At 42.0% G+C, this 14,719-nt stretch overlaps 1 protein-coding gene across 4 annotated transcripts in view; it reads right to left on the bottom strand.

Annotated features, from left to right (window-relative positions):
- LOC125718752 (hemicentin-1-like) overlaps positions 1–14,513 on the bottom strand; it is a 30,058-nt gene extending 15,545 nt beyond the window's left edge. For 2 of the 4 annotated variants that reach the window (XR_007384920.1, XM_048992785.1), the window contains exons 1-6: positions 14,367–14,513; positions 10,928–11,269; positions 9,875–10,180; positions 9,604–9,712; positions 8,404–8,552; positions 3,221–3,313 (exon numbers count right to left, since the gene is read on the bottom strand). Coding sequence is in view for 3 of the 4 variants with exons in the window: in XM_048992785.1 (XP_048848742.1) it covers positions 3,221–3,313; positions 8,404–8,552; positions 9,604–9,712; positions 9,875–10,180; positions 10,928–11,269; positions 14,367–14,454 (1,087 nt within the window). In the remaining variant the exon portion in view is untranslated. Of the gene's footprint in view, positions 1–3,220; positions 3,314–8,403; positions 8,553–9,603; positions 9,713–9,874; positions 10,181–10,927; positions 11,270–11,362; positions 11,421–14,366 lie in introns of all 4 variants that reach the window. The other 2 variants (XM_048992786.1, XM_048992787.1) reach the window with 2 other exon arrangements.
- Between the last annotated feature and the right edge of the window lie 206 nt (positions 14,514–14,719).

Below are 14,719 nucleotides of genomic sequence, written 5' to 3'. Positions count from 1 at the left end.
TATATATATATATATATGTGTGTGTGTGTGTGTATGTATGTATATAAGTGTATATATGTGTGTATGTATATATGTATATGTATACATAAAGTATGATCGAGATACGTATGAAAGAAAAATAACCGTAACCACTCCCCGGTCGACATTTTTTAAGTTACGACGAACATTACCTTCTGTGATAAAGCGAAAATATCCACAAAGAAAAAAAATAAGAATTGTTTTCATCTCTGAAAGTAAATATTAAACAACGGTCCATCTACATATAAACGACATTTATAACACTTAAAGTTCTCCGGAAATGTTCCATTTGTCCTGCAACACCAAGTATCAGGGGCGTGAGCGGGGTTGGCCGCGCTCCTCCCAGGACATCAGCAGTGGCTGGCCAGCCTGATAAATGCTCCGTTCGTCCAATGAAATCTGGAGAAAAACAAAACATTTAGTTTCCGGCTATTTATCTAAACGGATCTACGTTTTCTTTATGTGGTTTAGTCTCCCCGTTTCGTCCACCTACACTTTACTCGCTTATCGGGGTAACTTTGCTAGTAACTTGATGACTTGTGGTTAACCCATACTACGAAAGGCGGGTAAGGTTTTACTCGCGGCATGTTGCCATGGCAATTTACGCCGAAAGAAGGGTCCCATGCAATCACAGGTATGCGACACAATTCGGAAGTAAGCCTATTTGCTGTTAAGTAATGTAATGCTCCCTAAAGTTCCATTACTGTGATGTTACTCATAATGTAAACCCAATGTTGACAGTAACTTAACTGATCCGATTTCAAATGCAATAGTTAAAAGCTACTGGTAGGGCTATGTAGTTATATTTCTACTCATTATGAAAGAGTTGTATCTAGCCAAATTAGAAAAAGCTGTCTGTTTGACACTTAATAGAAGGCGAGCCATTGTTTAACAAACAAAAGATTTACAACAGGACAAACGTGTGTGGAGTTTGCATGTTCTCCCCATGTTGTCCCCAGATAGCATGCGTAGTCGGGCCGATTCTGGCTGAGTGTCGGCACTGTCGGCTTACTGTCGATGCGGTAGAAAATGACGGTAGAGACACAGTGCCGAGCCCGGCAGCCGATTCGGGCTAACACACGGCTTTGTTCATGTGGTCCAGCGGTGGTTGAGCACAGTTCCGCCGATACATTTTTTATTTCATGGCAGTATGATATGATGCCGGGACAGTGCCGAGCCCGGCAGCCGATTCGGGCTAACACACGACTTTGTTCATGTGGTCCAGCGGTGGTTGAGCAGAGTTCCGCCGATACTTTTTTATTTCATGGCAGTATGATATGATGCCGGGACAGTACCGAGCCCGGCAGCCGATTAGGGCTAACACACGGCTTTGTTCATGTGGTCCAGCGGTAGCTGAGCACACTTCCGCCGATAGTTTTTTTTTTATTTCATGGCAGTATCACATGATGCCGGTGTTGTGCCGAATTCTGCACCCCTGCCGTGAAATGCACCCCCTGTCGGGAGCGCGCACCGCTCTTTTCTTCTATTCGAAGTGGGAAAATACGTAGTTCCGTCAATCTAAATATGCAACAGAAATATTAAATTGCGTTTGCACATTTAGAAGACCACTGTCCCACTTCACGAAGGCTGCATTTAAAGAATAAGTCATCCTGTAGTGCCTGTGCCACACTTGGGCCAGACTCTCATTATGATTGTTGTGCGGTATGTGAGCCAGATCTGGGCCAGCTTTTGAAAATAAGTCGGGATATTGTACAAACGCCAATTCTGGGCCGAGGACCCAGGCGGGTTGTGGGCCAGAAGAAACTACAGTATGTGGCCCACGTCAGAGCCAGCATAATTTTGCTATCTGGGTCGTGGGTTTTCCACTCTGGTTTCCCCCCACAGTCCAAAAACATGCTGAGGCTAATTGGAGTCGCTAAATTGCCAGTAGGAGTACATGTGTGTGTGAGTGTGCCCTGCGATGGGCTGGCCCCCCATCCTGGGTTGTAATTCGTGTTATCAGGAATCGCACCCCTGAACAATAACATAAAAATCTATTTATTAACAATTTCTAGTATACAAATGATCTAAATCATGCCCTAGGAATGTATAACGTTACTACTGTATGCACTGGGAGCACCACGTTTTGGACTTTTTATTAAAAATGCTAAATTAACGCCACTGGAATTTGAAAGTCCACGGTAATAAAGGTAACACGTGCGAGGCTGGTTACTGAAACAAAAGACACATGGCGTAGCCCACCTAAGTCAAGACATTAATAAGAAATATTATGCATCACTAACTAAGATTATGTGAGCCACGTCATTTCAGTATTGTTTTTGGCATCGTTTGCGGGTTTCTGTGATCTTTCGTAAAGCATGAAAAACTTTCCTGTTTAACTCTTCACTACCGACGCACGAATTACACAAACTCGCGAATATGAAGAGGCTAAAAACGTTAAGCATTACCTTCCGCCGTGAAGCGAATACAGCTACAAAGGCAAACAACAGGAATCACGTTCATTTTAACAGACAAATTCCGAGAGAGTTGTTAACACCTTGCCCACAGCCAACATTACCGAAACCACTCACTACAGAAAATTTCCCGCTGTGGACTTGAACCAAATACAAAAACGTTTTGTTTCACATTTAATTCACAAGAAAGATGAAAACGAACCGCTTAAATAAAATTTAGGGTTTCTAAAGGCAATTACTGAAGTATAACGCGAATTATTGATTGTGTCTGTCACGCTATTTTATCATTTCTATGTAAAGTTAGGTGTTGTGGCATTCAGCCCTAGATTTAAGGTAATCCGACAAACAAAAGATACTTGAATATGCACTGCTCTGGACCATTCACATTTCTGACTCTCAAATTGGGGACCAGCGAATACAGAGTTTACAGACTGTAACACGTTTGCACATGGTGAGACCTGCTCTCTCTCTGATACGGAAATATGATATCAAGGAATGTGGAGTTACAGTACGCCTGCAGTTTTAAAATTAATTTTTAAAGCACTCAATGGATTAGCCTCCTAATACATTTCAGATACGCTAATTCCATATTCTGCCCCTTAGTCACTTAGGTCACCCTCACAACATCTTCATTCAGTCCCCCACTCTCATCTCAGGACCAGAGGTGACCTCGTCTCTGCAGCTGCCCCCAGACTTTGGAATAGACTCCCATTTAACATTAGGTCTTTGAATTCAGCACAAAATTAAAGCAAGATAATTCAAATTATGCTACCTCTGCTGTAACTCACATGTCTTCCATGTGTAGAAGCTCAAGAGACTGAGTGCAGAAAGCAAGACCACAATAACTGCAATCAGGCCTCCATAGTAGCCTCGGGTAACATCTGTAAAAAGAAGAGCTTATTCCTGCTATTTGAAATCCCCCTCAGTGCATATTTTTTCCATGAAGAACTTGAATCATCAGTAGTGAGCACAAGGCTTCCCTCTGCTGGCTCATGCTGACAGCGTCACATTATTATTACTACTATTACTAATACAGTCTAAATGCCCCTTGCACTGAACCTTACCCGTATATACAAAGAGGGTCCCAGTAACTCGGCCATACTGGTTTGATGCCATACAGGTCATTCAATCCAGGGTCCCTCTTTAAAAACACCAGCCTGCCTCCCTCTGGTCTGAGTGAAGGACCGAGTACTTCACCGTCCACTCTAAGCCAAGAGGTGAAAAACAGTGTCAATACTACACTACCCAGAAACACACAGGCCAAACACATACAGAACTGGCTGCTAAACACCACAGATGTGTCAAGCGCACAGGCTGGGGTCTTGGCGGCTGCTGGACAGAGGGAAGTTTGGGGGTTGTTTTAATCTTGTTAAATGAATGTGTATGAGAGAGAGAGTGTATGGGGAAAATAGGGAGGTAGATCTTCCTTGAGCATGTAAGTCTAGTAATTACCCTTTTTAGAATTTAGTGATTAATTGTCATTGTTGACAAACCACAGCACAACAAAATGTGCTCTCGGCATTTAACCCATCTGTGACCATGTGACATAGCAGGGGGCAGCTAATTCGACACCTGGGGAGCAGTGCTTGGGGGCGGTACCCTGCTCAGGGTACCTCTGAGTTGGCTTGTCGGTTGGGGAGTCAATCCTACAATTTTTCAGTTATAAATGCGCTTCCCTAACCATTAAGCCATTAAGCTGTGGCAGTTTGCAGTGTCTGTCTTACTGAATTCGGGGTGGTGATTCATTATGCATAATAATGAAGTGTGTTGGGGTGGCATGGTGGTGCAGTGGTTAGCACTGTTGCCTCACACCTCTGGGACCCGGGTTCGAGTCTCCGCCTGGGTCACATGTGTGTGGAGTTTGCATGTTCTCCCCATGTCGTCGTGGGGTTTCCTCCGGGTACCTCCTCCGGAGTACCCTCCGGGTACTCCGGTTTCCCCCCACAATCCAAAAACATGCTGAGGCTAATTGGAGTCGCTAAATTGCCCATAGGTGTGCATGTGTGAGTGAATGATGTGTGAGTGTGCCCTGTGATGGGCTGGCCCCCCATCCTGGGTTGTTCCCTGCCTCGTGCCCATTGATTCCGGGATAGGCTCCGGACCCCCCGCGACCCAATAGGATAAGCGGTTTGGAAAATGGATGGATGGATGGACGTTAAGCGTTTTAGAATGTTCTGTATTTCTCTCAATCTTTGGCTCCAAAAACGTACAAACAATAGAGATGTACACAAGCCATTGCAAAATCCAACTTTACAAACAAATACATATGAGGGATTAACAAAGAAAATGGACACATAATACATTTCCTGTAATTCATTTTAAAAATAATTAAAATACTGAGAAAAAAACACATCAGGTCTTACTAATTTCTCTAATTCTAAATGATCTTCTAATTCTAAAACATCCGTTTTACCTTTTTGGTAGTTTTCAAACTGACAAAGGAGTTTGCAAAAAATGTCAGCTCAAAACCAGGTGAAATTTGGCTTAGAAGTTACCATATAATAACATTCAGCAAGAAAATGACAGACAACAGAATATGTTTTATCGCCATAAAACAGACCCTAAATGTGTGTTCCCATAGTGGTTAAAGAGGAAGTAATTTACTGAGAGACAGAGAAGTAAACTGTGTGGTTCCAACGGTTGTGAAGCCATGGTGTAGTGAAGAAAACCAAATCAAGAGTGTTTGAGCATCTGGCAAAACTCTATCAAACCTTCTGTAGAGCAGTAAAAACATTGTGTTTTTTTCACACTTACATTACATTTTCTCCTACATGGTAATTAATGAAAATGTTCTTTGTCCCTAATAAAAACGAATACTTCTGAAAACCACTGTTCGTGGACAGTTTGTTGCTGCATCCACAAATGCAGGATGAAACTCTACCATGCAAAGAAGAAACCATATCTAAACATGATCCTGACTTCTCTGAGCCCAAGATCATTTAAGATGGACTGAAGCAAAATGGGGGGCGGCATGGTGGTGCAGTGGTTAGCACTGCTGCCTCACACCTCTGGGACCCGGGTTCGAGTCTCCGCCTGGGTCACATGTGTGCGGAGTTTGCATGTTCTCCCCATGTTGTCATTTGGGTTTCCTCCAGGTACTCCGGTTTCTCCCCACTGTCCAAAAACATGCTGAGGCTAATTGGAGTTCCTAAATTGCATGTAGGAGTGTGTGTGTGTGTGTGTGTGTGTGTGTGTGTGTGTGTGTGTGTGTGTGTGTGTGTGTGTGTGTGTGTGTGCGCGCGCCCTGCAACAGGCTGGCCCCCCATCCTGGGTTGTTCCTGCCTCGTGCCCATTGCTTCTGGAATAGGCTCCAGCGACCCAGTAGGATAACCACATTCTGCACTCTCCCAGGGTCCTGCCATTCCGGCAGTTTTGAATCCCTTCTGCAGTCTCCCCCCCCCCCCCCCCCCCCTTCCGGCAGATGTTTCCTTCTGCCCGTCTCTCCAACGCCTACTGGCCTGTGCAGCTGACGACGTGCATGTGGCTGGGAGACAAGAACACGCAGCGCTAGATTCAAAACAACATAAGACAGGCCTAAGATACAACAGCAATCCCACAATGCCTCCCTCCCCTGGCCTACCATTGCTGTTAATTTCAGAGGTGGGCTCTTTGCAGTACCTCTAAAAGGTGTATTTCGCCTAGAAGCCATTATGAAAGAGTTATTCAGTAAAATTTTACACAGTTACGGTTATTTGTGGCCTGAGATTTACATACACTGGATCATTATCACCCAAACTATGTAATGGCATGGTGTTTGACATTCCTGCTCTTAGGTAGATTAGAATATATTAGATTAGATTAGACAGACAGAGAGACAGATACTTTATTAATTTCCAAAGAAATTTACGCATCTAGTACCTCAAAAAATACAATGATAGAGACAATATTACACACGGTAATAGAAAAAAACAAGTACTGCAGATGTACAGCGTGAAGGAGCCGAACAAGTGACTCTGTGTGAGGATAAGAGCTACCATACATTTTATATATATATATATATATATATATATATATATATATATATATATACATACACACATACATATATATACATACACATATACACACATACACACACACACACACACACACACACACACACACACACACACATACATACACTGTGGCAGACTGGCCATCCAGGACTGGAATTAGTGAACGCTGTTCAAGGGACATAAGCGATAGTCTCTTCTGGACAAATGGAGGCTCTGAGACCAGACCCAAAGGTAAGGTCACTGGGTTGTTGTAGGAGCTCAGTCATAACAGGAAGGAGGGACAAAACAGACACAACCTATGAGTAAAGCTAAGGATTTATATAAACGCAAACACAACTGAATAGAAACAAAAGAACTATAAGGGGACCACTTGTGTGTAGCTTTCTCGTATAGTACACCTCCCGTATAGTACACCTCCCGTACAGTACACCTCCCGTATAGTACACCTCTCGTACAGTACACCTCCCGTATAGTACACCTCCCGTATAGTACACCTCCCGTACAGTACACCTCCCGTACAGTACACCTCTCGTATAGTACACCTCCCGTACAGTACACCTCCCGTATAGTACACCTCCCGTATAGTACACCTCCCGTACAATACACCGCTCAGGCGGTGAAGTGGCTAGGCTGGCAATGTTTGAGTTAAAATCCGGGCCTGGTCACGTGGAGGAAAAGGATGTAACTATGATTCCTGAAACTGTGATTCATCTTCCTGTTCTTCTTCCTGTTGTTGTTCCTGCATGTCCACATCCTCCTGTCAACATCCAAACATACATGCTTTTTAAACTGTTTCTGTGAAGGAGTCTCACATCAGTAGCAAATTAAAGATGATTATTTCATTCAGCTCATGTGTACCTGCTGTGGACTTGATCTTCTTGGATTCCTGCAGAAACACAGACACCAGTCAGCTAAGAGATGTGCTTCACTTCAGTTCAGAATCATGCTCATCTCAGCACGATAATTCAAATGAAGGTACCTTTGCCGGAACACTTTCTTCCATATGTAGAAGCTCAAGAGACTGAGTGCAGAAAGCAAGACCACAATAACTGCAATCAGGCCTCCATAGTAGCCCCGGGTAACATCTGTAAAAAGAAGAGCTTATTCCTGCTATTTGAAATCCCCCTCAGTGCATATTTTTTCCATGAAGAACTTGAATCATCAGTAGTGAGCACAAGGCTGCCCTTTGCTGGCTCATGCTGACAGCGTCACATTATTATTAGCCTGAGCCAAATTGTTATACAAATGATTATTTAAATAAAACCTGACATCTGATAACTAATATTAAATACATTAATAATAAACTACACTGGTTATTATTGTACAGTACTATACTCTCACTCTCGTATCTAACCTAGACAAAACCTAGTATCTGATTCCCAAATACCAACTTCCCAAAATCCTATGTAAGTGTTATGACCGGTGATATCTCGATGGGAGGGAAGGCAAGGGAGTTCAGGATACGGGGAAATTCTCTCAATCTCTTTCTCTCGAGAATGAATTGCAGTTTTCCCCTGTATCTGTGGTTTATATATGGGGTCGGGGGGTGTCTGCGATTTTGGCTGTCCATGAAAGGTCTGGCAATGTATCACTTGCAGGTACTAGGAAATTACTGCAGTAAAACGTGGCTTCAAAAGGGCTGTATATAATTTTTTACCGTTGTGAGCGTGGTTGTTATCTTTAGCTAGGAGAGTTTGAGATTTTGGGGTGTTGGGAAGCTTGTGTGATACACTTTTCCTGTGTTAAGTTAGAATAGGACCAATGATTTACAAACTGTTCATATGTAAATCAGGCCCTAATCCAAGTTCCCTTGGTCACCAAACAGTTCTGCAAGATCTGCAAGCCAGGAAGTTTCTGTAATACGGCCTCAGGATGGAACAAACAAAATATGGTTATAGATGAGAATTCAATTGAATAGGTGAGATCGATCTGTTGAATATTATCACAACACCCGCCACACTTTCACTGATCCTTACCTGTATATACAAAGAGAGTCCCAGTAACTCGGCCATACTGGTTTGATGCCTCACATACATACAGGCCATTCAATCCAGGGTCCCTCTTTAAAAACACCAGCCTGCCTCCCTCCGGTCTGAGTGAAGGACCGAGTACTTCGCTGTCCACTCTAAGCCAAGAAGTGAAAAACAGCGTCAATACTACACTACCCAGAAACACACAGGTCAAACGCATACAGAACTGGCTGCTAAACACCAAGGATGTTTTACATGAGTGTAGTACTGGGACCATAATGGCAATTTTCCTAGTTATGCAAAATCACAAAGTAACAGCCATAGGTGACCCATTATCTGAAAGCTGCAGTATTAGTTTTGTATAACAGACACACCCGTAAGCACCCACAGGACGGTGGGCTAATGCACGCTTGTTATAAAATGCTTTCTGAAGTGTGGCAGTATTCTTAGAAATCTGGGGGCTAAAAAAAAAACTATTATCAAGCAATGTCAGCAGATATAGCTGTGTGACCATATTGCAGATGCATTCGCCATTGAAGGAGATTCTTCCCTCGCTGCCTTGCTGGAGAACACAGAGGAAGTGCTGTGGCTAGATCCAGTTAAGCAAAAAGATCATGCTTAGGATTTATTTAATTCATGATTTCTTTTTTGTCTCCACGAATGTTTTTCTATGTTCTGTTCAGTTCAATATTCAGTGCAAAATGCAACCTTTGGAAATACATGGATGTTCCAACTGATTTTCAGTGTGGAGAGAAAAAAATATTTTCCCCAGTGCTGCTCTTCTGTTTTCTGTTTGGTTAATATATTCATGTATTTTGCTCTAACAATATCTCTGGGGGGAAAAAATACAGAATATATCATTAGAACAGTAGAAATATTTAATTCAAAAATTAATTGAAAATTGATTATCACCCCAGAGCTACATCACTTCTTGGGAGTTAAAATTTCCTGACAATCTTCATCTAATCTCAACAGTTATTTCTTGTAAGTGGCTAAATACACTGTAACAAAATACATCAAAACATCTCAATGCAGACTTAATGAATAGTTAAACAAAAACTACAAAATCTATACAAAATGCCTGTCACACATTAATGCAGCAGTTAGTCTTAGAGTTACACAAGTCTGTTACACAAACACCCCACACACAGAGAAACAACATTAAGTCCCAGAAGCTGTGAAATGACACATAAGGTAACATTCTACCTGCTCCAGGTGTATCTTGTAGGTGCAGGATTGGCATCTACATCACACTGGAAGACTGGACCTTCAGATGATCTTCCGTTTAGAGTGATATTCACAGACTGCGGGGCATCTTGAAGGAACATTGGTCTGTTTGGTTAAATGCATTTTACAGCATGGAGCAAAGAGTCACCCTCTGGGTTAATTTATTGTAAAATATTTACTGTCTATGTCTGAAGTACATTCCACTGTAAACACTGACTTGCAGTGGGTTTGGCATCCCAGCAGTACTCACAGTGCACCGAGATCCTGTACGGCACAATCTCGTCATGCTCCAGGGATGTATGGTTCACCACACACTGCACCTCTCGGCCATTCATGGACCTGGTGGGGGTCACCAGCAGGGACCTCCTGACGGTTGTGGTGCCGTTGGGGTTCTGTGTCGCGTTATTCTGGATCTCAGTCGGACCATCCAGCTGGTCTGTGCGCCATGACACCCCTGCTGCTGGGCGTCCATTGGCAGCAATGCAGGTCGCTAAGACGCCAATCTCTCCCCCGACCACCAGGGGCGCCGCAGGTGTTACTGTCACTACAGGACGAACTGTCACGCAGACCGAGTCAATGAAACATCCCACACAGGGTGTTCGGCAAAGAGCTGAACCGGAGGCATGCCCACATAAAAGAGTAGCAAGAAAACTGGCAAAGGCAAGACCATTGCCTATGTTTCTGCTTACCTGTGCAGGATAAATACTGAAGGATTAAATGAAAAACAGCACAAAACAAAGAGATACTGATATAGGCCAAATAAACATTATTTAATAAGATACTAGATTGTTTGTTCAAAGATGTGAGAAATGCAGCGTGTGAATCTTCCCCGAAATTGTTCAGTGCTGCACTGTTTGTTACTGAAGCCTCGTTCGGCACAATCGAATCAGCTAATCATGAGGATCTGCTGAAAAGCAGACAAAGGCACCATAGCTCAGCTCGGAATAAGAATAATATGAATTGTGTATATGTCACTGGCGTGTGAGGAGGGGAATAAAGGAAGGAGATACTGGGTCCAACTGGGCTGCACTGAGACTCAGCCATGCAGTGCTGATCCTGTCTGGACCTGCTGCTTTCCTGAAGATCAGCTTCTTGAATGCAGCTCTCACCTCACCCTCCAGGAGGTAGAAGGGTGGCCGGTGGAATAGGTGTTTCAGACCTTACATGAAACTCATTTAATTTATCTGGCAGGTTAGGATCCACTGAACAATTTCGGGGAAGATTCACAAATACAGTTTCTTTACAGTTATTTTTTCCAAACTTTATTAAACAGGGTGTTTCTTAGTAACAAAGACTAACTTACCATGAACTGTGAGCCGAGTTTCTGTCTGGTGCGGCCCGCTTGGGAACACTGTGAAGATGCAGGTATACACACCTTCATCTCGCAGCGATACATTCGATATCTGAATTGATCCTGTTTTCATGGTTAAGTTTCCAATAAATCGGACCCGATTCACTAATCCGTTGACGTGTGTTACGTCCCGGGGGGGTAAGATGACCAAGAAGTTGTGATTCTGAGGAATTTCTCGCGTCCTTTTTTGCCATGTTACCTGCTGCAGATCTTCATCAGTCTCAGTCAGTCTGCAGGATAAATTAGCACTGCCCCCTTCAGTGACGGATACCGGCCCGTTTACCACCCGAATAGCTGCAGAGAGAAGAAAGCGAGAGGTGAGGAGCGCAGTGCTGTCTGATATTACGGGGATGACAGAGTATGGGAATGAGCAGCGCAGCTCATTACCTGACAAGTACCAGTGCTTCTCGGGGCTCTGAACACGGAAACCGTTCATATTCTTTGGCTGTTGATATAATGATGTATATTTTGTAGTTCATTATGCCTGTTATTATTTTCTTGCTATTTTACGTTATTTAATTTGAATCTTTTTAAACAATTTTGTAGTCCTGTGTTTTGAGATGTCTTATAAAGTACACTGTAAACAGTGGACAATGGGGACAATGCACACCGCTTGGATTTGTAGGTAATCTATATATATTTATTAATAATTATACTGTATCCATACAGTGTGCAATGGGACAATACATAAATTGTCTAATAGCTCTACAAAGTTTGCTTTGAATAGCGGACTATGGGGGGGTAAGGCAAACTCCCTATGACATCATATTGCTTAAGCGATGCAAGACTGTCAGTCCCAGGACTTTAACGACTTGCACCTACATCCTCTTACAAAAACATCAGGAGCACCACACACCCCTTTACAGTGACCTCATGACCCCCCCATGATCCTTCATGGTTGCACATCACCTGGACATTTAGGCCTAATGCCAAGAACAGATTTTGTGTTGCAGATGGAATTCTAGTGGCTGCGAGTATGAACAGGGTTGAAGGTTCCATCCACTGCATCTAAAATGTCAGGCATGCCTGCAATGGCATGGAAACAATGCAAGAGATCCCCTCCTACAGGAAACTGTATGTATTATGAGGGGATCTCTTGCATGACATGGAAAAAACTGGTTTTCATGTCATCGAAAGGATTTATTTTGGATAAGAACAGAATCTACACACACCCAAGCACCTACTTGCACACATTTTGAGTGTTAACAGATTGAGCAAAATAATTGCTTAAAGTTGAATAATATTACAGGATTTGAATTAATCATATGTGACTGGGACGACATGACGCTTATATCTGGTCCAGCTCTGGAGAGTCAGATGGCAAAGGATGCTGCGTGTGCTGGTGGCTGCTTACTGGGAGACAGCAGGTTTCCTCTTAGCAAATACCTGCAGACTGCAGCGTTGAATTCCCAAATCGTGCCTGAGGAAAGGTTATGTTTTAAGTTGTTTTATGGTTTTTTGAGAAGTGTTACTTACTTTTCCTAAAGCTGCTCACCGTGGTTTGACCTCAGAATATGATGTGATCTCGAAGTACCCAAAGTACGGCACCGGGTTCGGTGGAAAAGCACCATATATGTATGTAACCGGGTTATTTTTGTTTAATGTGCACAATTACACAAAAGGTGTTTATTCTGAATGTGTTCATTTGCTATCAGGACACAGTGTCAGTTTGTTTGATAGAAGATTCACACAACACAGATAAACTGGTTAATACCCTGTATGTACAAAGCTTTGCCAAGCAACTAGGATTTAATTACAGTAGGAATTCTGATGTAGAATATGATAAAGCATCAAAAGAAATCAAAATTGCGAAAAAAAAATCTAGTTTCTTGACAGTTTTGTCTGTCATTCGTAACCTTTCCATTCCACAAGCTTAAATGTGAAATTGCATTTTAACGACGCATTAACGTGAGAATAGCATTGAGTGCTTAAAAAGCAGAACTGACTGTGTGCCCAATTTTTTAATCTGTGCTCCTATTTTTTTTTTTTACATAGGGGCACAAGTGCATAGAGCCTGTTATAGTCCTAAAACTGATAGTGAAATGCATTTTCTAACAGTATATCCTATGTATTTTACTTGTACAAATACAGTTCTTACTCATACTGATGATAATTCTTACTAGAAAAAAAATAATTATACATATTTAGAATTCATATTAATACTTGTAAAAAATGTAATTTTTACTATTTAGATTGTTGTTTTTACTAGTAAAAATCATTATGACTAAGCCCAATACTATTAGATGAAATGTGACTTGCCATAATCAATGTTAATAAGGAATGACACGGGTAAAGAGCGAGTGAGATTTGTGAGTGTTTTATGTCTGTTCTGAGAGTGACGTCCTTGCCCAGGGTCACCAGATGTTACTTATTCTGTCTTATTGACTCGTCTTTGACCTGGTTGGGGTCCAAGGTCACTCACCCCCCCCCCCCCCCCCCCCCCCCCGTTCTCCCGTACCGCCTGCAAAGACTTCTCCCACGTTCATAATTCCGGACAACCTACACTTACTCAGTGTAAAACTACATCGTATTACATAAATGCTATATGGACAAATGTATTGGGACAAACCTCAACAAATATCTATCTGAAATTCACATTTTGGATATTTACAATTACAATTTACAATCCTTTAAATTTATAATTACAATTTACATTTTTATTAGTAAAAACTCAATTATGGCTATATGGACCTGGAATTCTTACAAGTTAAAATTATTACATATATCTAAATTAGTTCTTAGTAGTAATAAATGAATTACAGAGCTCTACAATATGGTTTCTTATACTAGTAAAAATTGAATTTAGCATGTGAGGTAAAACCACATACAGTCAGTAAAAACTGAATTCTAGAGCTCTATAATATGAATTTTTACTAATAAAAATGATCATTCTTACTAATAAGAACTGTACTGCAGACGAATTCGTATTATCAGGAATCGCACCCCTGAACAATAACATAAAAGTCTATTTATTAACAATTTCTAATATACAAACGATCTAAATCATGCCCCAGGAATGTATAAAGTTACTACTGTATGCACTGGGAGCACCACGTTTTGGACTTTTTATTAAAAATGCTAAATTAACGCCATTGGAATTTGAAAGTCCACGGTAATAAAGGTAACACGTGCGAGGCTGGTTACTTAAACAAAAGACGCATGGCGTAGCCCACCCAAGCCAAGACATTAATAAGAAATATTATGCATCACTAACTAAGATTATGTGAGCCACGTCATTTCAGTATTGTTTTTAGCATCATTCACAGGTTTCTGTGGTTTTTCATAAAGCATGAAACTTTCCTGTTTAACTCTTCACTACCGACGCACGAATAACACACACCACAAACGTAAAATTCGCGAATATGAAGAGGCTAAAAAAGTTAAGCATTACCTTCCACCGTGAAGCGAATACAGCTACAAAGGCAAACAACAGGAATCACGTTCATTTTATCAGACAAATACCGAGAAGCTGAAATCATAGGCTAAACATGTGCTACTACCCGAGTCCGTGCGGATCTAATTATGCACCCGGTTCTGTCGCGAGCGGGAAGAGTTAGTTCCGTAAATATATACGTGCAACAGGAATATGAACTTGGGGTAGCACAATTAGAAGACGTTTATCACTGTTGCACTACACGAAAGCTGCATTTAACCCATATAAAACAGATAAACTGTGACATGTAGACCATGAGCCCCGAACGAGAACATAGGCTTTTTATTTGTCTCGTCATTAGTTTACTAGTT

Source organism: Brienomyrus brachyistius, chromosome 23 (assembly GCF_023856365.1).
Source record: "Brienomyrus brachyistius isolate T26 chromosome 23, BBRACH_0.4, whole genome shotgun sequence".
Taxonomy (NCBI): domain Eukaryota; kingdom Metazoa; phylum Chordata; class Actinopteri; order Osteoglossiformes; family Mormyridae; genus Brienomyrus; species Brienomyrus brachyistius.
The sequence above is the reverse complement of the archived record's forward strand: the minus strand, read 5'-3'. Positions and strand labels throughout refer to the sequence as shown.